We start from the raw sequence: 24559 nt of genomic DNA, 5'->3' as shown, positions 1-24559 counted from the left end.
CCTTTGCCCTTGCACCTGGGATATCTGTTTCTAGTGGGTTCCAACATTCTCCTGTTGATGGTTGTTCAGCAGCTAGTTGTGATTTTGGTGCTTTCACAGCAGAAGATGAGCACACGTCCTTCTGCTCCGCCGTCTTATTTCTTCTGTTATGTGATAGGGGACTTGAATAAATACAACAATAAAGGTATCTTCATTGTTTTGTGCTCTTGGTCAGCAGTTAGCAAAGTATGGCCCATGGGCCAAAAATTGAGCCCACTGCCTGCCTTTGTATATAAAGTATATGGGAACACAGCCACGACCATTCCTGTAGGCTGTCTGTGGCCGCATTCATATTATACTGGCAGAGTCAACTAGTTGCCACAGGGACCATGCGGCCCACAAACCACAGATATTTACTCTCTGACCCTTCACAGAAAGAGTTTGTCAACTGTGCGCTTGGCCGATTATTTTTAAGCCAAAAGACTAAGCCATCCATGGTCTCTGAGGCCAGGGCTGAGTGACTCAGACTGACATCTGGCTACTTGTCCTGCCTGAGAAGGTTGGGCTCCGTGGTGGTCATAGAGGGCGTGGGACTTGAAGGTGGAGCCATGCCCACTATTCATACCCATCTGGGTCACAGCTCACAGTGAGAAGCCCTGGTTCTTCTGAAAGGAGAAAGATAGCATTGTGTTCTGCAGAGATTCTCAAGTTGTAAGCTTGTTGAGTTTTTAATCCGTGGAACTAACTCTTCAAGTGGAATCTTGTGTAAATGCCCAGTATGTGAAATTGAAGAGCAGAGTTGCCCTGGGAGGGGGTGGGCTTAGGGGGCTACCATGAGAGGCCTGGAGCCCTCCTCACCCCTCTTCCTTCCTACTCAGGTGGCAGCCTGAATGGTACTTCTGCCAAACCTGGGGTCTTGGGGTGAAGAACCCCCCATAATGGAAACACATCTCTGTGGCTTGGGGATCTGACAAACCTGGGTTTGAATTCAGCTGCTGTCACTTACGAGCTGCATGTCCTTGGGCAAGACCTTGGTCTCTGTGTCCATTGTCCATTTTTTTATTAAACTGGAGATCATTATGTTTATCTTATAGGTTGTAAATATTTAGAAATACTACTTTGATGTTTCTTTTACAGTGAAATTGCTTGAAAGCAATGGCTATTTGTCAATATATTGCTACCTATCAAATTAGCACAGACTCAGTGACTTGAAAAAACACCACAAACTTTATTGTCTTGTGGTTCTGTGGTTCAGAGGTCCCTGAGGGGTTTCACTGGCTGAAATCAAGGTGTCAGCAGGACTGTGTTCTGGAGGCTCTAGGGAAGAATTCTGTCCTTGCCTTTCCCAGCCTCTGGAGGTAGTTCATAGTCCTTGGCTCACGGCCCCTTCCTTGACATGGCCCCTTCTATGCAACATGGAGCTTGGTCTTTCTCATGCTGCCCTCTCTCTTCCAGTACCCTCTTCTACTTGTGATTATGTTGGGCCTGCCTGGCTAATTCAGAATAATCCCCCCCGCCCCCTGTCAGCAGCCTTAATTAACCATGGCCATGTAACCTAAATCTTCACAGATGCCAGAGGTTAGGGTGTAGACATTCTTGGAGACCCTGCCACCATGCCCTATCTTTATTTCCTCTTCTCTCCCACTCTTGGGAACCCTTTCCAGCAGGCGCTCTTGGCCATTGTTCCCCTGGAACTACTCTGCAGGCCGCCTCCACACTGCCCGCTACTGCAGTCTACTCTGGTCCCCACCTTAGCCTGCCTGTCATCAGTATTTGGCTCAGTGGGCCACCGCCACCTGCTCCACTGGCTTCCCGGATGTGACTGTGCCTTGGTTCCGTCTCCACCTGACTGTCTTGTTCGTTCTCCTTTGCTGTTATGTCCTCAGTCTTCCTGCTTCTGTAAGCTGGGGTGCAGGGCTTGTTTCCAGGACTTCTTTGAACAATGAGCATCCCCTCCCAGGGTTTCAAATACCTTCCACACTGATGTGTTTTCAATGCTGTATTAGCTCTCTAGCCCACATCTAAACTCTAGACTCATAATTCAGCTACCTACTTAATGCCTCCCCTTGGAAAGATAAAAAGATACAGCAAATTCAGTTTTCCCCAAACCAAAGTCTCATGTCCTACCCTCTTCCCAGCCTCCTCCCTGTGCATGTATCCCCATTCTGCTTGTTCAGGGCAAAAATCCTTGGACACCGATTTATACAAAAGCCTCCTATCTAGTGTTCCTTTTGCAGACTTTTCTGACATAACAGCCATGGTGATCCTTTTGGGATCCTGTGAACCCTTTGCCCAGACCTCTAGTGACTTCGTTAAACCCAGAAAAAAAGCCGAAGTCCTTGAACTGGTCCAGAGGGCCCTGTAATCCAACCCCTCTGCTGCCCGCCCACCTCACCTTCCATCATCCCCAGCTTCACTCACTGCCTTCCTGCCACACCGGCGCCCCTCAACCTGCCAGGCACATGCCAGCTGCAGGACCTTTGCACCTGCTCTTTCTCCCCAGGACGCTGCATGGCTGTGCTGTGCTTAGTCACTGAGTCGTGTCCGACTCTTTGCCTGCCAGGCTTCTCTGTCAATGGGGATTCTTCAGGTGAGATTTCTGGAGTGGGTTGCCATGCCCACCTCCAGGGGATCTTCCCAATCCAGGGATTGAACCCAGGTCTCTCACATTGCAGGTGGATTCTTCACCATCTGGCTTGCTCGTTTCCTGAGGTCTCTACTGAAGTGTCACCTTAGCAGAGTGGCTAAAATAGCACCTCTTACCCTAGACACACCCACCCTGACTTACATCAGCATCATTCTCCTCACTCTGTCTTCTTTGCATTCACCACCACTTAACATTGTTTATTTGCAGCTTTCTTTTATCCCTCTTGCCCCCACTCGAATATCTTCATTGCTGATGTCTCTTCTCCCTTCTCAAATGCTTGTCAGTTTCTCTGGAACATGTTCCATCAGGGCAGGGCTTTCTTTGGTTCAGTGCTCTCTCCCTGGCACCTAGCCTGGTGTCTGGCGTGGGTGGGGTGAGTGGGGAAGGATTGGTCAGGTGTTTGTGGGATGAATAAATAAACAGATGGATGATGAGCTATATATGTGAGGGCCTCCGTCACAGGGCAGGCATTCAGACTCACACATGAGAGCTGTAATTATGAGTGATGCATTGATTTACTTGAAAGACTAGTTTCCCTGTCAGGTTGGTGTTATTCAGGGCAAGATAGCTCCTATGAATACCTCATAATTGTATATTGTTTATTGCTTTAAGGCAAATCTTAGCATTAAAATAAAAAAATCTCTCTCGTGATGTTTCTTGAGCTCTTCCTCCAGGGCCCCTGGTTGTAGCCAGGGAGCCAGGCTACTTCCTGGGTTGCAGAGAGGAGACACGTGACTCCGAGGACTCCCTCTCTTCTTCTTTCTGCTGTACAGAATATTCTGTCTGGGTGGGATCAGGCAGGAGGTGGTGGCTCCAGGGCAGGAGTGGTTTGGGGAGATACTTCTCTTAACTGGCTTGAAATTGGACGGGGTGGGGAGGCTCGCCTGCCGGAGGACGTGACTGGGCTGTGGTTGCGTCTAGTGCTCATTCTCAGATGCAGGGCTGCAGGGTTTTTGTCCCTTCTTCCGAACATCCATTGAGCCCGTGTGTGCCAGATGCTCAGGTGGGTTAGGCCCTGGGATACAGGATGGATGTGGGCCCTGCTTGGGAGACCGCACAGACTGTAATGGGACGGCGGGTAAAATGATAATTATAATACAGCCACATGCCCAGCATTGCTCCAAGAGCTTTGGCTGTGTTGTCTCCTTTAATACTCCAGTAATCCTGTGAGATGTGGGGCAATTGCTTCCCTTTTACACATAAAGGAACTGAGGCCTCAGGGGGTTAAGTAACATGCTGGGGTCCCCAGCCAGTGAGCTCCAGAGCTGTCCCTCCTCACCACCCCCTTTGAAGGATGTGGAGGGCGGGTACACCTTGATCAAGGTACATCTCTCATCTTGATCCCGGGCTAGTTTCAGAGGTGTCTGTTTTCAGCTTACAAAGAAAGTGGCTTCAGGCACCGGAAGCCTCTCTAGGATTGGGTTCATGGTGACAGACTCACGGACACAGCAGAGCTTGACCAGTGGACCCCACGGAGCCCAGCATGCAGACCACTGCCTGGTCACCACTCAGAGGTTTCTAGAATGCAGAACTGAAACTCACAGCCTCTACAAAGGACCAAGAAGACACCCTCCCCACTAACCCCTTCCCCCTTGTCCTCTTCTAGCCAGGAGACTTGCTGTACTTTCCCAGAGGGACCATCCATCAGGCGGACACTCCCGAGGGCCTGGCCCACTCCACGCACGTGACCATCAGCACCTACCAGAACAGGTAAGCCCTCACCTCTGACCTCGCGTCCCCGACAGCTCCGCTCCGAGCTGTGCGCTGGTGGCCAGGATCAGGAGGCGTGAGAGGTGGTCGCATCACTTCTGCTTCTCCAGCCCCAGGGCTTCCTCCATCCCTGCTGGCTTCCTAGTCCTGCTGTGTCCCACCTTTGCCATTGACCCTCTTGTCTGGGCCTCCTCCTGAACTGTCATGACCCCGTCTCATACAGAACACCAGGAGTTGCCCACATTCCAGGATCGGGAAGACGGACACCGCTGTGGGTGTGGTGGTGTGTTTGTGATGCCAGGCTGCACTTCTAGTCTCTTCCCACCCCCACCCACTCACTCTCTCCATTAGAAAAGTTTTTTATTGTGGCAAAATATTCGTAGACCATTTTCACCATTTTTAAGCGTCCGGTTGAGTGACGCTAATTGCATTCACACTGTTGTGCAGCCATCCCCACTATCTGTTTCCGAAACATTGTCATCACCCCGAACAGAAACTCTGCATCACGGAAACCTCTGGGTCTCTTTTAAGGTTTCCAGTTTTTACAGTTCATTAAAGTCGGAAAGGACGTCTGGAACAGTGAGTCCTAGAAGCACATGTGCTGAAAACAGTTCCAATTAAAACCAGTTCCAGTTCAGCGAGTGCCTTGTCACGTGACAGGACCCGGGCAGCGGCCCTGCCCGTGGTTTCCTGACAGCAGTGGCCTGGTAGTCCAGGTCCCATTAAAAGCACCCATCACTGGTTTATTCATCATGAGCCCTGGGCCTTGTAGTGGTTGCTGGGATGGTAGGCACTGGACTGAAGGGGCTTTAGGAGGACTTATACTCTGGTCATGGTGGAAGGAGGGGAGACAGGTGTGTAGTTCCCAAACAGTGTGGCATGTCCCATCACAGCTTTGCGGAGGAGTCCCTGGGAGCACAGAGGGGTGTGGTTAGCTAAGCTGGGGCATCACGGAAGCTTCAGCAATGATTTGACACCCAAACTGAGGGAGCCCAGGGGATGAGTAAGTGGAGGTGGGCCCAGAGGTCAGAGTGGGGCAGGACATTCCAGGCTTGAGGAGCAGTGGGTCCTCCTAGCCTCAGAGCTGTATCTTGCACAACAAGAGAGCAAGCATTCCTCTGCCTCCTCTTCTGGCTTTGCAAGGAGAAGTGAAACACTGTGTTTAAGGGACAGGAGGGACTAAGCGGGAGTCTGGCCTGAAGGCAGAGAGCTTGTTTTAGGTTTCTCTTGTATAAAATGCCTTCTCACCATGGTTGGGTTCCTTGCAGAGGGAGAAAATTTCCAAGGGTGACTGAGGGAGCGGGCAGTGGGAACCGGGCCGTGGGGAGGCTGCACCAGAAGCCCCTTCTGGACCGAAGCAGCTCTGGGCCTCGGCAGCCATGTCGTTGAGCCCATGAGCGTCCGTCCTCTGGTGTCCTGTCGTTGCTGTCACTCTTTCCCTAGTTCTTCCTCTTTTTCGTTTTTCTTGCAGCCATCAGCTGGTTTTCTGGCTCCCTTGGTTTTTACTCCATTTTCCTTCCTCGGTTCCTGATGTACTCACAACATTGGCATGTCGCCTCATCAGTTACTTCTCTGACTTCCCTCTACCTCCTTGACCCCGTTAGCTTTTGCTACCGCCAAGTGACTGTTTCCCAATCCCAGGGGTGAAGAACTGGTAGCTTTCCCTGGTCCCACCCACCGCGCCTGCAGTCGGCAGGGCTGGAGAGCTGCCTGAGTGAGAGAGGATGCCTGTCGGCTGAGGATGGGCACTGTGATGCCGACTTGTGCCTGCCAGTGGGGCCGCTGTTAGAACAGAACAGGTGTGACGCGAGGGCCGCTTCTCCCCGGAGATGCCTTGTGCTTTGGTCCTGGCGCTCCTTAAGGCATTATGGCAGGGTGAAGATTCGGCCTTTCCCTAAGCCTTCTCAAGGGTGGCATTTAGGGCCTGCTCTCTCAGATAGTGGCACGTCGATCTGACCAATTTATGAAGGTGAAACCCTCCAGAGGTGTTGTTTCTAAACTGCAGCCCAAGATCCAGTCTCCTAGAAGAGCACGGAGCTCAGTGTAATATCTGCACTTTAACTCCGTGAGCTACTGCTGTGTGACTTATACCTGGGACCCCTCGAAGGACGATAATATTTCACGCTGCTGTGAGGTCTGCATGTGTCCTCCAGGTCTACGTTCAGTCAAAGGTGTGAGGCTGGGTGTAGCATTTTGTCAGAAACCCGTGAGGCCACCAGGTGGGAGTGGATGCCGGGGGAGAAGTGTCTCTCACGTGGCTCTTGTCCTCCTTTGCCACTTCCAGGAGGTAAGCATAAAAGTGTTAATTTTGCTTACCGAGTGAGAGGCAAAAGTCATACTGTGAATTTCCATTTTGCATGTAGCCAGCAATTTGAAATCTGCTGGTGACACAGAGGGACATTTTGAGCAGCTCAGAAATGTTTATAGAGAGCATCCCCACAGCGTGTGCATCTTACACTGACACACATTGAGGAGCGAGTGATTCTGAACGCCCCGCAGAAAAAGCAGAGGTAGCTGAACGCTGACGCTGGTCCTGAGATGGTATTTCTGGCATCTGGCTTCTCTCTTCTACCCCAATAAAACCATCATTAGAGTTTAACAAGTTGCAAAATAAATCATTTTGAAATTGTTAATGTTGGATATTTGACTGAGAACAGTGCCCCTCCTTTACTAAGAAACAAAGGAAAATGTCATGTTTAACTGTTCAGATAATTGCACAGTCCAGGATCTTGCTGTTACCCTACATATGTTGCTTTTTGGATTTTTTGCACATACAAATTTTTTTAGGTCCTCTAATCATTGAGAGTTACTTTTCTGCAAAACTGTCAAGGCAGTTATGTAGTTGAAAACATTAAAAAAAAAATTGTTCCTTTGAACTTCCTACCTTATGATAGTCTGTAATTAATTCTGATATCTTTACATTTAAGGTAAATCATGAATAAAGCCTAGCTTCCCACCTTTAAATTTGCATGTGAGTGTCTGAGGTGGGGAGAAAGGGAAGCCTGTGATTGATAATGCTCTTAAGTTTTTATGCTGAGTTCAAAGAGTCGGACACGACTGAGTGACTGAACTGAACTGAACGGATGTGAAATTATTGGAACTCAAGATTTCAGGGCAGGGGGATTGATGTGTAGTTTGTAGCTTGAGGCTTTTATAATCAGTGTTTTATCCACATGTCTTATGCTTTCATTGTTTTGTTTTTCATTTTTTTTAACTTGGCATGTGTTCCAGTTCATGGGGAGATTTCCTTTTGGACACCATTTCAGGGCTTGTGTTTGACACCGCCAAGGCAGACGTGGCACTCCGGGCTGGCATCCCCCGGCAGCTGCTCCTGGTAAGGAGCAAAGGCAGGTGGGGCAGGAGGGGCAGCCGTGGCTCCCCGCTCAGGACCCCGGAACCCTTCTCCCCACATGAGCCAAGCTTGTTTCCTCCTGGGCTGGGTGGTTTGCAACCGACGGAGTGCTGCACATTACTGGCAACCCAAAGGAACAGTGGTGTATGCAGATGGCCCACTTCCTGTATTTCAGCGTGGCAGCAGCAGGCCCTGGGAGCGCTGACTGAGCAGATAATTTGAATAACTAATGTGGCTTAGGAACTATAGCCTCAGCACATGTGCGATCCCAAGTTAGGAGAGATCCACTGGAGAGCCTGGCCTCAGTGTGTTCCCTGGCTTTCCTGTCCATCCTGATTTTACCCTGATGGCAGGTTTTGAGATGATGGATGCATTAGGGCTGAGTTGAGCAAAGGTCCCTTCTTGTCTGAAGTGGTCACTTCAGATAGTGATTTTTTTCTTCAAAAGGCAAGGCCAAGACTGCACCATATTCCCAGGGAGCCCTCTTTCCAGGCAAAATGCTAAAAATTGATCTTTTTTTGCAAACGGTAGGCAGCTACAGAGGAACAGTGGTTAGGAGGACATAAAGGGGTGCTGTCCTTAAGGGAGTGGCGTGGATCCGTGTTTGTCCTGGGTGGTGGTGCCCATTGCAGCACTCTGGAGACGGGGCCTGGGCAGGAACGTGGCTGGAGTCTGGGCCAGGACTCACTTCTGTGTTTCCAGCAGGCGGAAAGCACAGCTGTTGCAACAAGATTAAGTGGCTTTCTGAGGATGCTTGCAGACCGGCTGGAGGGCACCAAAGAACTGCCTTCTGCAGACATGAAGAAGGATTTCTCTATGAACAGACTCCCACCTTACTATATGGGAGATAGAGCAAAGCTTGTGGCACCAGGTAGGGCTTGCTGTTTCTTCTAGGTGGTCAGGGGCTAATGTGGGATATTTTGATGCTTTTTTGGGTGTGCACCTTCTTTGAGCTGGTGGGAAGTATGAAACATTTCAGGGTGAACATGAGCCTGTCCTTAGTGTGTCAAGGTTGGACAGGACACGCTGCTTGATGGGAAATGAGAACCCTGTGGTTTGGGGTGAGGAGTATGTATTTATGGCCCCTCTGCAATTCATCATCTGCAGGAAGTTTCAAGAACTTGAACACTGAAATAATCTTGTTGGAAATTAGCTCAGGGATGGGTAAAACGTTGCCATCAGCAGGTGAACTACAAGAATTCGCAGGATCATCACAGACCTTCCCCAAGTCCCAGGTGACTGTTTGTGACAGGTTTAAGTTACAGATGATGTGGACAGACTGCTGGGTGGATGGTGATACCAGTGTTCTGGGGCACAGTCTATACCATGCTCCTGTAGTCTAACAGAGCTGGGTTTATTGACTTGTAACGGGAGATAGCACGCTGCTGGAGACTGCAGACATCTCAGTAAAAGGAATGCAGGGAAGGATTTCTAGGATTTGGGTTTGAGTTAGGTGATTTCAAAAGGGTTCAGGAAGTCGGGCTTTGCTCTGGGTTGGATGCTGTTGGGAAAGAGAGACTCTCAGATTGGGTCTCCTGTAAATCCTGGTTATGGTTGGTAGCAGGAGGAGTGAAGTGAGGATGGAGTGACCACTGGTAAAGCAGCAGCAGTCCCTCAGGCTAGCCAGGAATGGGGCACTTGTGGTCAGTCCCGTGGTCTGGACAGTGTCCTTCCTTTTGCCTGTTGATGAAGTGGTCTCTATTTTCTCTGTCTTGCATAGTCACAGCGTGGCCATGTTTAATGTTGGGGTGCTTTAGAATGGCCTGTGTTCAGCAGAACAGGGAGACACAGCTGGGAGTGCCAGGCTGGCTCTCAGGCTGCTTCTCTTGGTCAGGTAGAGGGAGAGTCTCATTTTCACTAACTTTTCAAAAAGCCTTATCCATCACACGTGGAGGACCAGCGAGACACAATCTACAAGGTCCCTTCTAACATTCATTCTATGAACATGTTTGTTGTAGTTTGAGGTGGGGAGGGGTTTAGAATATGTTTTTGATGCATCCACTCAAAACAGCAATTTTCCCAGCACATGGTTTAATCTTTAGCAGAACAGTTCAGTTCTGAGCATCAGCTTATGTCCCAGTTTTCCTTGTCTTAGCCCTTACTGTCAATATTAAGTTCCCTCAACTCTATCTCCAACCAGATCAGCCTGTCAGGCTGGTCTGTTTGTAGTGGCTGCTTTTTCACTAAGTTAAATCCAATCTAGGAAAGAGAGTTGTTCCTGTGCACTTTATTAGGTGGCTTTTTTTAATGACACAGCGCTTGACCTACCTAGACTGAATAATTCGCCATGGTCATGTAACTGGTAATTGGAGGGATGGTGCACTTTGAGCTCAGGAAGTCCTTTCAGAGTCCACATGTGGAGCAAGCCAGGGACAGAAATTGGAGCGGTGAGAGCGTTCCACACAGAAGGCAGGGTGGCCCAGTCTTTTGTGATCGTGTGTGCTCCCCGGGTACTGGTGATAGCCTTTTAATGAACTTAGAAACTTCTGTTATTTATCTGGTTGACATCTGTCTTCAGTGTAAGGATGAGGTCCATTGGGATGTAAGCAGTATTTTTAACATCACTGTGAATATCTGAGTTGGAGCAGATGCCCCATGCTTGGATTCACCTGCACATTGTTAACTAATTTTCCCAAACAGTTGCTCCTGCAAACAAGTTTGAGCCTGCTTTCTCTCTGGGTTTTCTAGGTGGACAACTTCCGGGGTTGGACAGCACAGTGAGACTGCAGTTTAGAGACCACGTGGTTCTCACCACAGGACCCTATCAGGACCCATCCGTGAGTATCCAGAAAGGAAGAGGGTTCCACTCAAGGCACGTCCATCGCGGGCCTCAGGTTATCAGGCTGACAGGTGGCCCTGCCCACCTCCTCTGGGAATCTTCCTCCTCACAGTTCAGTCCCATATCTCTAGATCAGATTATGCCCAGATCTCACTGCTCCGGTTCCGAAGTTTCCTGCCTGTTGAGCATTTGAAGCTTTGTCCTTAGCCCCACAGAACTCTGCTTCTTCCCCTAGTTAGCGGTTAATGTCTAGTCTCTGCCTCCTAATTTGGGCTAGGTTGCCTTTGCCAAATTATCAGTATAGGTTTCTGGTCTTCCTCTGGTGTGGGACTTCTGCCTTTATGAAAGTGCCCTGCACAACCCTAAAGCCCTTGGGAATTCTCCCATTCCTGGTGGCTTCACCCTGGTCCTCCTGATCAGCTTTCTTGGGAGGGGCCCATGAATGACTGGCGAGGTTGGGAGTCAGGGGCACCTGGATGTCTCCATAACCAGACTGTTCTAGCCATCAGGGCCAAACCTGGTGAAAACTTTATAACATATATGGAAACCTTGAGATTATATACTCCCACAGCCTCATTTTTTTTTTTTTAAAAGCTAGTTATTCTGATAATCAGTTTGAGGCGTTTATTTTAGGTCAGTGTGTTTGATTCTCATCTAAGAGGGGACAGGGAATGACTCAAGGTGCTGGAAGAGACAGTAAACTTCCCTATGTAGGGTGGACACGGAGGGGAAGCCTACTATAAGTGGAAGGAAGGTTTTTATAGATCACATGGCTGGTATTTAGAATTAATATTTACTCTGTGGTGTTCATGAATTGAAAATTTATGTATACCTAGGAATATTAAATTTTTCTGATGCACAAAGAGTTGCTGGTATGGTTAAATGAAGTAACCTGAATGTTTCATTGGTAAGTTGAAATAGAAATGGTTTTTTCATTAAAGTTTCTGAAGGGGCTGTTATCTTTTTAAAAAAGGACTTACAAGTGCTTATTTGCTACATACAGATAGTAATCTATGACAACTATTAAAAAAATAGTCATTATAACTTGTTTTTATGTATCTACATGTTTATATCTCAACTTTTTGCCAGAAAGATTCTTTAGTATTCAATAAATTTCACTTAAGCACTGAGGCATTGAGATTTTTCTTGGTATTGCCCTATACTACTGGAAAGGCCTCCTAGCATCCCAGTGGTCAGTATTTTGTTGTCGACAGCTTTTTTTGTTTTTTTTTTTTGAAGGATGAAACTCGAGGGGAGATGGTTTACGTCTATCATTCTTTAAAGAATAGGAGAGACACACACATGATGGGAAATGAGGAAACAGAGGTTTGTTCCAACCCAAAATGCATGTTTTTGCTCTGGTTTGGTGCTTGGTGGGAGGACTCTTACCTTTGATGTATGGGTAATGGGCTTTTCTGTGACTGCAGTGTGGGCTTAACTATCCCTGTGAAGGGCTGGCAATTTGTGAAATGTTAAGTCAGACATTTCTGTAATATATAAACACCTGTACCCACTTTAAAAGACACTGGCATGGGACCTGTGGCCTTGTAGGGGAGGTGTAAAGTAACAAATACGAAGCATTTCAAATGACTAATATTTAAGACTTTAATTCTAATGTATTTTGATTTGGCAAGTAGGGGCTGTTTCTCTGCAATTAAAAAAAAAAAAAATTGGGGCCACACCTAACAGCCTATAGGATCAGACCTGTGCCCCCTGCGTTGGAAGGTGGAGTCTTAACCACTGGACTGCCAGGGAAGCCCCAAATGACTAACAGGCCTTTCATGAGTTTTCACAAGGGAATCATTGACTTTTATAAGTTATCTAATTATAGTTTGTTGTTTTTATAAATAGCTTACCTGTAACAAGTTTCATTCTTATGAAGGATCTCAGTAATGATGCATTGAGAATTATGGAAAATGCCACTTAAATGACTGGTTTATCTTTTTTCAGTCTTATGGACTTCGCTTTCCTCTATCACATATGGATGCACTAAAGCAAATTTGGAACAGTTCAGCTATTTCTGTCAAGGACCTGAAGCTGACTACAGATGAGGAAAAGCAAAACCTGGTATTATCCCTCTGGACAGAATGTTTAATCCAAGTAGTCTAGTGCCTTTGCTGCTTTAATAGTAATATATATATGTAAAATACTGGACACTTGATTCTGCAGAGATTTGTGTGCTGGGGACTCCTGTTGCTTTGAGCCAAGGACACGATGAATGTAACTTTCCTTACCTGTGTATTTAATAAAATGAGATCTACCTCTTACAGGTGATCAGTTGGCCATATGTACTAACAGATGTACACAGAAGAACAGCAAGTTACTCAATGTCCCAGAAAGTGACAAAAGCCATATTTCGACAAGTTTATTTAATCCAGTGTGGTAGAAAAGGCACAGCTCCAATAAATGTAAATTTAACTGTCATTACCTGGTGTTCTTTGGAAGAAATAACTTCTTTAAAGAGCCTCACTGGCTCTAGAAAAATTTTAAACAACAATTAACATGAAAAATTTTTAACTTGGTTTTTTACAGTGAAAATATACATACCATACCTTTGTGTATACACAAGCCCCCCCCCCCCATTAAAATAAAGTTACCCTAAAACAAATTTCATTAAATAATACTGCCGCATTTAATAAGAGGCACTCACATCTATGGGCAAAGGTGTTTTACAGGTGTTGTTTGAAAGATTACGAAAGAGCCTGAGATTGAAGGAAAAAAAATCCCCAATAATATTTACATGGAAAGACCAAGTCTCTATAAAAAATAATCAAAATAGTGGGTCTTTGAGTTTAAACAGTTCACTGTTACTTTACATTCTAAAGTGCATATAGATTGATATTTTTAAAAATATCACTGGAAAATTTAATCTTTCTATAGAAAAATAGAGCAGACATTTTTCAGCTTTACTGGCAAAAATTGGGGATGAAGAGAACAGTTATCTCAGTGTAAGTTTAAAACCAACTTAGGAGGGAAAAATGCTTGAGAATTCTGTAGTGACGGTGGTAATGCTTACTTGAGACTAAGTCCAAGACAATATCCTACCTGATTTTGTTTGAATGAAAGCTATTTAAAATGGAAGTGAAAAACTGAGTTTCTTGTCACAGTTTGTAAAGGAAAATGGTATAGTTAAGGCTGAAATACTACTTGGTTTTAACTTAAAATTTCCCTTTACTTTAGGCAAAGGAAAATTTATTATACGTAGGTGACAGAGTCCTTCCTTATAAACACTTGAGGGTAGATCAGGTGAGGTCAGCACCAGGATAGGAGTGACCCCTGGTTAGTGTTGTCATCCGAGAGAGAAGGGACAGCCACCGGCTATTTGTGCATTTTTAGTTTAAAGGATCAGGCAAAAAATAGCAACAGAAAACACTCCTGTACTTGCTGAGGTGAATACGTATGGTACTTCATATAAAAGCTTCAAGAGAGAACTTTTAATGCGTATCTAATACAGTAGCTTAACAGTAAGGTTTATTAACTATGTTTTCAGATATTGCGAAAAAATTATTCATCTTCTTAAAAGTATGACTTGACCTGTAGGACTTCGCTTCCCTGTGCCTGGCACTCAACCACACACTTAGTTGTTAATAGCTAATAGAGGGTGATAGCATCAGCAGTGTCCTGTAACTATTGGGAAGAGGATTTGTGTTTGGTAAAAAGAGAAAACAGACTTCAAAAAAACCTGCTCACCAAAGCTGGAGATCAAGCGGGAGTAGAACTTTCCACAGACATCCTAATGCATTCTTCACAGGAACGTTGACTAGCTGGCAAGCATATTTTGAGCTCTTTCATGGTGAAGAGCAACAGTCTTCATGGTTGGGGGAGAAGCCCATTCCACTCAGTGGTCCCAGAGCCTAGGATGGGCAGGTCGTTTCCACAGGGCATGAGGGCCCTCCTCCCTCCGCGCTCTCCCAGGGACACTGTGGACTCTCTCACAATATTTCAATGTCCCATTTCTGTGTTTCTTCTCCCTCCAGGGGCTGGTTTACAATTACGTGAGTTTTGTCATAATAATTTCCTCCTAAAACAGCAATTCCAAAAGGAAAGATTAATTTATTCACACAGGTGCTTAACAGTTTCACAACTGTCAGAAGGCTTTCGTTCAGGCCACTTGCTGGTGGGGTAGATTCATTATGTCTTTATAAAAGGGATGGTCTGAAATGGGAAACTGAGGTTAAACAGGTGTATCTGTTCACCTTAAACCAGACCTCACAGGAGTGATTGAAAGGCTAAGCAGTATAATATATAGATGTATAAATGATGTGCCCTAACAATGGGATTCTTAAGAGCACAGTGCTCTGAGCACACTCTAGCTCAGTGTCACAATGCATTTTTGTTTCTACACCAAGAATGGCTGTGACTAACCCACTTAGAGCAACAGCACTGAATAATATTGGCCCTGACCTTGTTGAATTCAAAAGTGAGTTTAAATGATACCTACTATAAATTTTAAGAACCACACAATTCAGAACAGAAAGTCAGAGATGTTTCTTTAGGGACCAGATGACATGTTACAGTTGGTAATGCTTCAAATTTCGAAATGTTCTCAAAGATCACATGGCAAATGAAAATTTTACCACTGTACTGATAAGAACCTTCATAGGCTTGGTCCTTAGGCTTTTGATCCACCTATAGCTAATTGCTTTGCTTGTTGTTTGTTAAAATGGCATATCAGCTTTTTCAAGTATAATTAAAAATGACTTAATATTTCCCTTATACATAAGAGCTTCTTTTACCCAGGAGGACGTGGAGGTTTGGAATTCAAAATGAATATCCAAGGACACAACACACTGGCTTTTGTCATAGGCCTACCTTTAACATCAAGGACCAGTTGATCACTGAGGTAGGAGCTAATGGTTCCATTTCTGTTCAGTCTCCACTTCTGCCTGAACTGCCCATGTTCGGTCCAGAGGGCGACTTTAGCTCCAGGTGTGTCTCGACCACCGATGACATCGAGACATGTGTCACTGGCCTGAAAGGTCAAGAAATACACTGGCAGTACTACATTTGCTAAAATCAGTTGGATTGAGTCTTTTTTCTTTCATGTGAGTAAATCAGACAAGCCCATCTAAAAAGAAAACAAGACCTAAACCTAAATCTAAAATTATAATCTCAGTCAGTTTTTTAAGTTGTTATGGCTAAGGGAAGGCGATAGTATGGAAATAAACCTACTGAACTAGAGGTACTTTTTTTTTCCCCTGTGATCCCTTGAACCTCAAACTGCTGTGGTTGGAAGGAATCATAATTTTCCATGGTACAGATGAGTGTCAGAAAATCACATATCATTTTAGAAATCATGTAAGTCTCAGTGTGGTGGTGGTTCAGTCACTAAGTCGTGTTCAACTCTTGCAATCCCACCTGTCTGTAGCCCACTAGGATCCTCTGTCCATGGGATTTCCCAGGCAAGAATACTGGAATGGGTTGCCATTTTCTTCTCCAGGGCATCTTCCTGACCCAGGAATTGAACCTGGGGTGGGAAGATGCCCTGGATCTTGGGCTTTATTCTTGGGCTTTCCTTGTGGTTCAGCTGGTGAAGAATCTACCTGCAATGCGGGAGATCTGGGTTCGATTCCTGGGTTGGGAAGATCCTCTGGAGAAGGGAAAGGTTACCCACTCCAGTATTCTGGCCTGGAAAATTCCATGGACTCTATATGTATAGTCCATGGGGTTGCAAAGAGTCGGACACGACTGAGTGACTTTCACTTTCGCATTGCAGGTGGACTGGATTGAGCCATCAGGGAAGCCTGAGGTATTTGTTTTTAAAAGAACATCCAGATCTGACAACAGATGGTTAAATAAAGATTTGTTGAATTAGGATTAAATGTTAAGTTAGTCTTAGCTTAAATATATAAGGTCGAGCTTGTTTTTCTTATAAAAACATTGGGTGATGTGCTGGATACCCAGACAATAATTACGTTTAAGTGCTTTTCATTTCTGTTGAAGCATGAGAAAAAGGTTGATAATCCACTGGTGATATAATAAAACTGGTGTCTTATTCCCCATACCATCAAACATAATAGAAAGGGTGCAGAAAAACAAAGAAACCTGAATTTTATTTTCTAAACTTCCTCCAAAAGCAGCAGCTTTCTTCTACCTTCATTATCTGTTTCAAAGATGTGCTTAGTTGCTCAGTCGTGTCCAGCTCTTTTTAACCCCACGCACTGTAGCCTGCCAGGCTCCTCTGTCCATGGGGATTCTGTCCATGGGCAAGAATACTGGAGTGGGTTGCCATGCCCTCCTCCACGGGATTCTCCCAACCCAAGGATTGAACCTACATTTCCTGCATTGCAGGCAGATTCTTTCCCAGCTGAGCTACCAGGGAAGCCTGTTTTGAAGATGAGAAAGGTTCAATTCAACATGTTTGGAATCACAAAGACAGCTAAATTGATCTGGGCCACAGAGCGTAAGAAGCATCTCAGAAAAGCACACCATCCATTTGGGTGCGATGATTTTATCACTAGTTTTAAAAAATCCATTTAGTATATATTAGTCTTTTTACTTTAAAACAAAATTTTTGGCTATAGAAAGTCTAGTTTGTAAGGCCATTTCACTTCAGTAATATATGTCAATGCTTTTATAATCATGCAGCAAACTATTCATAGGAAGTTGCATTAATTGTATCATGCCATTTGATTTGGGAAGATTCTGGTTTCTACAAGACCAAAGATCAACAAGCAAGCTATACGATTGGTGGGGCTGGTTACCTTAGATTTAAAGAGTCCTCGACAGTAGTGCCAGATCTGCGTATTCTTCCCGCTGTAGGGAGAGATGCACACAGAGGTTGCCCTGGTGTCGGCCACATTTCCCGTGACTGTCAGGTACCCGTCCTGGGCTCGGTTCCTTATTCTGATGTACACTGAGGGCTGTGGCAGGAGGGGCAGAGCCGGTTAGAAAAATATCTTTTGAATCTGGAAATCAGCCCTTTTCAAGGAAAACTTGAAGGAAACATGTGAGAGGAAACAGAATTTAGCTTATTTATATCTGTTTCAAATTTTCCATTAAAAAACCCTTAGACCACTGAGCACATAACCTTCTTCACTTGTACAGTCTCTATTGTCTTTTCTGAAATACACTCTTGGGAGGGTGAAAGGTAATAGTTTCATTCATTCACATTCCGCTATGACAAGGGGTGGATGCAGAATTAGGGACTTAATGAGGTTCATGCAGTAACTACTATGTCCTTGTGGGTCTGGGGAAGGCTGGGGAGTAAGAATAAGGGCAAGGTACTACCTCCATGGATGGAATAACAATTGAGCAGGCAAGGTACAATAATAAGACACGCTGGCTTGTGCTATGATTAAGTGCCAAATGACTGCTATGGGAGGTTGTGAAAAGCCCAGGTGGCTGAGGGCCCTCTAGTAATTTTTTTGTTTCTATTTATACTTTGTTGAAATTCACCTTGATATTTCAAGGAAAGAGACCTTGCATATAGGTGATCACTGTGTAGCTACTCAAAAATTGGGTAACAAAAAATTTCATCTCTTGGGCCTGGAATATATAGAAAGTTTTCAAATAAGATACTAAGTCTAGGACTTGCCTCTAAGGATCACAGTTACTATTTATTGAGACTTAGTCCTAAATGCTATCAGAATTAATGAACAGAACAACCCTTTAAGAGAATACAAGGGACTTCCCTGGTGGTCCAGTGGTTAAGACTCCACAGGTCCACTGCAGGGGGCACAGGTTGGGGAACTAAGATCCTGCGTGTTGGCAGGGTATGGTCAAAAAACCACCACAGGAAAAACAAAGTATAATTATGACCTGCATTCTTACAAATAAGGGTAACACAGATATGGAAAAACCAGGTTTGCCTGTGCCAAAACCCTCCCTATTCACCCTGATGCTGTAAGGCCTGTGCAGAGATGCACTCATTACTCTGCATTACTCTGAGACATGGGGAATAAAAGACCGATTCCAAAGTTGGCAGTGGAATAGAATGATAAAAGAACAAAGCACATGACTGAAGCACCACAGAAACTATACTCTCAGCCCCAGGACTTAGGCCTCCAGTCTTAATGTAGTAATATAGGACACTCAATATCCCTGTCTTGGATCAGATGTTGGCATCCCACTTAGAACCTTGTCAAATACCAGTAACACATGATCTGTTACTGAATAAAGAAGCACTTTTCAAGCTGAGAAAGGTAAGAGCTAGGGAAGTGCAACAAGGCATTATGGTAAGCCCACCGATGAATATTCTGTTTTGAAGTTTAAGATGGATCAGTGTGAGGCTAGTTGAAGTTTGGTAAATTGGTGTCATGTTTAGCGTTCCTATGGAAATAAACATTCTGGGCACTTAAATAAGCAAATAAAAGGACAGTTTTTTAAATCTGGTAATGTAAAGCAGATGAAAAAGATCTCTTACTTGGTAAAGTGTTTTAACTGTTTCAAACCACTATTTCCGTATTCACAGTGCAACAGTAAGGTATTTAAATTCCTGTAATTTGTAAGTCTATGAATCATATAATTCTATAAATCTCCTGCAGTTATTAATTCTGGAGGCTTCACTACATTCTTTACAACAGTTTCCTTACCTTGTACATGTAAGAAAACAGGTGTGACCTTCACAAAGGACAGTTCCACTTATGTTAGGACCAGACATCACAGTTTTTAATCAATTAGCTCAAGTAAGTGTCAGATTTTATTTTTCTGGGCTCCAAAATCACTGCAGATGGTGACTGCAGCCATGAAATTAAAAGACGCTTACTCCTTGGAAGGAAAGTTATGACCAACCTAGATAGCATATTCAAAAGCAGAGATATTACTTTGCCAACAAAGGTCCGTCTAGTCAAGGCTATGGTTTTTCCAATAGTCATGTATGGATGTGAGAGTTGGACTATAAAGAAAGCTGACTGTTAAAGAATTGATGCTTTTGAACTGTGGTGTTGGAGAAGACTCTTGCGAGTCCCTTGGACTGCAAGGAGATCCAACCAGTCCATCCTAAAGGAGACCAGTCCTGGGTGTTCATTGGAAGGACTGATGCTGAGGCTGAAACTCCAGTGCTTTGACCACCTCATGCGAAGACTTGACTCACTAGAAAAGACTCTGATGCTGGGAGGGGTTGGGAGCAGGAGGAGAAGGGGACAACAGAGGATGAGATGGCTGGATGGCATCACCGACTCGATGCATATGAATTTGGGTAAACTCCGGGAGTTGGTGATGGACAGGGAGGCCTGGCATGCTGCAATTCATGGGGTTTCAAAGAGTCGGACACAACTAAGCGACTGAACTGAAGGTAATAATCACCCTTATTATGCACTTGTAGTCTGACTTCTCTGTGATTATACATTAAAGCACTGATATGCATTGTAAGTGCCTTGCTGAAGCCCTAATTTCCAACCTCAGAGGATCACATTTTGATGATTCCTGAATTTCTAAACAATAATATAAGCCAAAGCAGTGCCAACAGGCTTACCAAAAAGAGGAATTATGACCCATAATACATCCATCCATGGCCAAACTACCCTGAATGCGCCTGATCTTGTCAGCTAAGCAGGGTCGGGCTTGGTGAGTGAGTGGACAAAAGACTCAATACTGTTATAGGTACCTAGAATTCCTCTGCTGGTTTTCAAAGCTGTGGCCTAAATAAACAAATGGAAAGTATTGAAGTATTATTTTGAAATGAAATGTTTAGGGATAATTTCCTAATACACAATTCAAGAAGAGTAACAATGTTATTAAAAAAAACTTCTATGTAGAATCAGAGGCTACTGTTCTAGCTATCTTAAATAACAGCCAGGGACATCCTTCCCAGCAAGGGACCCCCTTTCAAAAGTGAGGGAAATATTCTCGGCATCCAACTTGGCTTCCAGAGTTTCTAACAACATGGGATTAAGTGTTACTACTAATATATAAACTAAACTGAAATCCCACTTCTGCCATGCCTTTCCCCCATGGGTTTTCAGGGCAGTTCCCTATCATCCTGTGTGACAGGACTGAGGAATAAGCAAGATGCAATGCAGGAAGATCTGTACCACACACTGTGCCAGAAAGTGCACTGATGCTTAGTATCCCTTGGCCGGGCATCTCTGGTTCTCTCCAAGGACATTGGGAATAAAAACCTTTCATAATAAAGGTGTCACCACGACAACATGAGCCAGATGTTGTGTCAATCCTTACAGTGATTTAACCCTCATGATGATACTGAGGGGTAAGCAATGGGATCACTGTTTCACCAGTGACAAATCTGAGATGCCAAGAAGTGAAGTGACTCAAAGTCACTGCTTCTGAGTGGCAGAGCTAGGATCTGAACCAACAGGACTACAGTAGTGGGAATGAGCATGGTGTGCACATATGTGCATGCTTGTGTGTACACACACGTGTGTGTCTATCCATTTATCTATTCATCAAAAAAATTTCTCTTTTGCATTCTTTTTGATAAACAGCATTCTGACAGGTGGGAGGTGATATCCCATAATGGCTTTTAATTTGTATTTCTCTGATGACTAGTGATGCTGAGCATATGTTTATGTGCCTGGTGGCCATCTGCATTTCCTTTTTGGAAAAATGTCTCTTCGGTTCTTCTGCCCAAATGCTATGGGGGATCCTCTTCCCACTGCAGTGTCCCCAGGGTAGGGTGCCCAGTGCGGGGCTCCGACTCTCACTCCTTTGGACGAACTATTCTCCAATTATTGGGTCACCCACCCAGGAGATGTGATCTGATTATACTGCAAATCTGTTTGTCCTACTCCTAGTGGCTCCTTTTTTCATATCTTTAGTGGTAGAGGATCTTTCCTGGTGGGTCCCTCTTTTTCATCCATGGTTGTTCTGCAGACAGTTGTGACTTAGGTGTGCCTGTGAGAGGAGGTGAGCTCAGGGTCTTTCTAGTCCGCTACCTTGGTCCCTCTCCATTTTGCATTTTATATGACTGCTTTGAGTTGGGCATGTTTTCCCAATGAAAATGTAAGCTCCAGTAATGCCTAAATCATGTCTACCCTTATATATATTCTGTAATTATTTTTTGCATAGTATCAGACATTCAACTTATCCATTTATACATTCATTCCTTCACTGAAAAAATAGTCCCTGAGTGCCTACAATGCGCCAGACATTGTGAGAGGCAGGAGTGCAGAGTGAGCAGCCCTTCGTGGGGCTTGTTGTAGAGCTAGAAAGTGCCCAATCCAACAAACACATTACACACCTCAGGCAGTGTCTTGTAGAAACAGAACCAGGTCTTTAAGGGTGTCATTTAGATTCAGAGAGAGAGTAAGAGAGACTTCCTGGAGGGCCTGACACTTCAGATGAACTTAAAGGAGGACAAAGAACTAGCCAGGCAAAGAATGAAGGAAGAAACTTCTAGACAGAGCCCATAAGTGTGGGAAAGCACTCTGTGCTGGTGCACGGCATGGAGCCAGCGTGTGAGGGGGAGACAGACAGGGCTGGAGAAGCCAGGGGGAGCCAGATCACACAGGCCATGCTGAAGAGATGAGACTGAACCCAGAGAACAGTGGGAAGTTTCTGCATAAAAGACTGACAAGCAGTAGGTGTGCAATAAATACTATGTTCATTAAATTGCCAGGATCCATCCTGAGTATTATGTAAGCGGGGTTGGGGGAGCCAAATGCTCAGGAGGTGAAACTAGTGCACTCTCAGAGTTCATTGTTGTTTCCATTGTTTGCTACGGAGCTTAGGATACTTATTTTCCCATGAAAAGACAACAAGGTCAATCAGACGTAAGACTCAAAGCTAAAACCCAACATTGACCTTAGGTACAATTTTATGATTTAGTTTTATGATCCCATCCTAATGGGATCCTCTTGTAACATAAATGGCAAACTAAATTAAATGGTCCACTGTTCAGATGCTGTGGTTTATGAAATTTCTACTAGGAGACTGAGCTATATTATTAGATCATATGGTTCTTTTCTCTGTACCTGCTTCACAGGACGGAGGGAACCAACGGTTTTCCATCCACTGAATGCTCTCCAATTTGGGATCTCATTAGGCTCGAGTAGGATTTGTCTTCCTAAGAAATTGGGTCCTTCATAAGCTATCCACCTATATGAGAACAGGAAAGAAAAAAATGGGATGCTTAAAACAAAGCAATCTCTTATCAAAAATACCTCTTACTATACCATATAGGGTTCATTTGTTAACAACTTCTAGGTTTGTAGATTGTGATTAAGAGAAAAAATGTTGGGTATTTTCATGTTTATTTTCATTTACTGATTTTATTTGGGAGCGCCCGGTCTTAGTTGCAGCATGTGGGATATTTAGTTGTGGCACCCAACTCTCAGTTGCAGCTCGTGGGATCCAGTTCGCCAACCATGGATTGAACCTGGATCCCCTGCATTGGGAGTGCAGAGTCCTGGCCACTGGACCACCAGGGGAGTCCCAAATGTGTATTTTAGTGGAAAAACCAAAGAGGATGCAGAGAAAGCGCATTGGACTGTGGCTCAGAAGATCAGCAGGAACCTCGTTGTCTTCCTTTCAAAACAAGGTTCCCTCCAGCTCTAGAATTCTGTGTTATTTGGATAATACCAGGTTGTTCCCCCTAACATTCTAAGATTCAGACATAGGTGATAATCCCTCCTTAATTACCCAGTTAAAAAATACCGGCTTCCTCTCCTGCTCTTAGGCTTGCTGTCCCATGTCCTTCAGAGCCTCTCTGCGTGGCTCTAGCAACCTCTGCAGACACATCTCCTCCCACAACGTCTCCCACGAGGACTACTTAAAATTGTCCACAGAAATCCCATCTGAATTCTTCAGACTGGCTCCTTTTGCAAATACTTCTCAGGACCCCAGGGGCTTTCCAACTGGGCAGAGTGTCCGGGGCTTCACGGAGTATGTCTGGAGCCTGGAGACCTACGCCACCGCACACAGTCATGCCCATTCCTTTCCACATTGGCCTTGGCTGCTTCTGCACCATGACGTTAGGTGACAGAGGCAGGCCGGCCAACAGACTGAAAAGTCCACCTGGCCCCTTGCTGTAGAGGTTTGCCGAGCCCGGCTTGAGGTGGTTATCAAGCTGGACACACAGTTATGGAAAATAAGCTGGGAACACCAAGAGAAACTGCACTTCTCAGCAGGACCCCAGGTCACGGCACACAGTGCTTTCAGAAAGGACGTGTGAAGATGAGGTGGCTTGTTCAGACAAAGCCGCAGCTCTCCACAGCCGAGATCAGGCTTGGCCAAATTATGCATGGATGAGCGAGACAGACGACCTTCCCTCCACCCCTTCCTGCTAACACAGCCTACACTGTCAGACTGGTGCACCGTCAGGATGGTATGGCCATGGGGAGGCTGGGCTGCCTCTCCTGGTTTGTAGAGTCTTTAGACAGGCAGGGAAGTCTCAATTATAAAACTGAGATAGGTTCTAATAAACTTGACCTCCTTATATATTAATCTAATGAATTTCACAACTGAAAAGCATTGAAGCTTGCCCCATTACCACCGCAGATTAAACAGAACAAAACAAAACCTGTCACTGAGGGCAGCTAGTTGTGCATGCAGTGGTATTCTGGGAGCCATTTGTAGCCTCGGAAAACCTTCAGACAGCCTTCACTCTTCCTACCCCATGTACCGATTCTCTCACAAAGAATCCAGAACCATATAACTGTTAAACTTCATTTTCAAATCAGTTTATAGTCTTGGCTTTCTCTTCCATCATCCCCAGACAATTTAACAAGGAGAGTTGATTGTCACACAGTTTCAAAGTCATAAGACACATAAATGGCATCCTTATATTAATTATAGAGAGCAATGTGTGTTCTTTTGGATGACTTTTGGTACCAGAACACCACAGGTGTGGGAGGAGGGGCAGGCTAGGCTGACAGGCACTCTCAGAAATGGCCTGAGATGAAGATTCTCTAGCAAGCGTGAGAGCTTCAACTTCAGGGCCCCTTACTTTCAGGCCACTTAACATTTCTGTCCTGAATAAATATGCAAGTTCATGCCTAATTTATGTACCCATCGTTTTTCATTTGTTTTCTTGGAGTCATCTTCCCAGACTGTAAAAGTGCAGGCCCCGTATGACCTGCACCAACCCTGCCCAACATCCCACATAAGCAGTGACACTGGCAGGCAGGCTGGCTCAGCCAGGACACCGAGCACGAAAATAAGTGCCCTAGAACAAAACAGCTCTAGCATAAAC

General features: G+C 45.1%; 2 protein-coding genes across 6 annotated transcripts in view; one reads left to right on the top strand and one right to left on the bottom strand.

Moving 5' to 3' along the window:
* Positions 1-12734, top strand: part of RIOX2 (ribosomal oxygenase 2) — a 33390-nt gene extending 20656 nt beyond the window's left edge. For 4 of the 5 annotated variants that reach the window (XM_055567880.1, XM_055567881.1, XM_055567882.1 and 1 more), the window contains 6 exons: positions 4233-4336; positions 7568-7670; positions 8391-8559; positions 10377-10465; positions 11707-11793; positions 12418-12734. In XM_055567880.1, coding sequence (XP_055423855.1) covers positions 4233-4336; positions 7568-7670; positions 8391-8559; positions 10377-10465; positions 11707-11793; positions 12418-12576 — 711 coding nt within the window. In that variant the 3' untranslated portion in view covers positions 12577-12734. The remainder of the gene's footprint in view (positions 1-4232; positions 4337-7567; positions 7671-8390; positions 8560-10376; positions 10466-11706; positions 11794-12417) is intronic. The other variant, XM_055567878.1, reaches the window with a different exon arrangement.
* An 83-nt stretch (positions 12735-12817) lies between these two features.
* Positions 12818-24559, bottom strand: part of CRYBG3 (crystallin beta-gamma domain containing 3) — a 126212-nt gene continuing 114470 nt past the window's right edge. The window contains exons 19-22 of the mRNA XM_055567876.1: positions 22341-22464; positions 17172-17330; positions 15280-15439; positions 12818-14488 (exon numbers count right to left, since the gene is read on the bottom strand). Coding sequence (XP_055423851.1) covers positions 14400-14488; positions 15280-15439; positions 17172-17330; positions 22341-22464 — 532 coding nt within the window. The 3' untranslated portion in view covers positions 12818-14399. The remainder of the gene's footprint in view (positions 14489-15279; positions 15440-17171; positions 17331-22340; positions 22465-24559) is intronic.

The sequence above is a fragment of the Bubalus kerabau genome, chromosome 2, assembly GCF_029407905.1.
Source record: "Bubalus kerabau isolate K-KA32 ecotype Philippines breed swamp buffalo chromosome 2, PCC_UOA_SB_1v2, whole genome shotgun sequence".
In the NCBI taxonomy this organism is placed as follows: Eukaryota; Metazoa; Chordata; class Mammalia; order Artiodactyla; family Bovidae; genus Bubalus; species Bubalus kerabau.
This window is presented reverse-complemented; position numbering and strand designations above follow the sequence as displayed.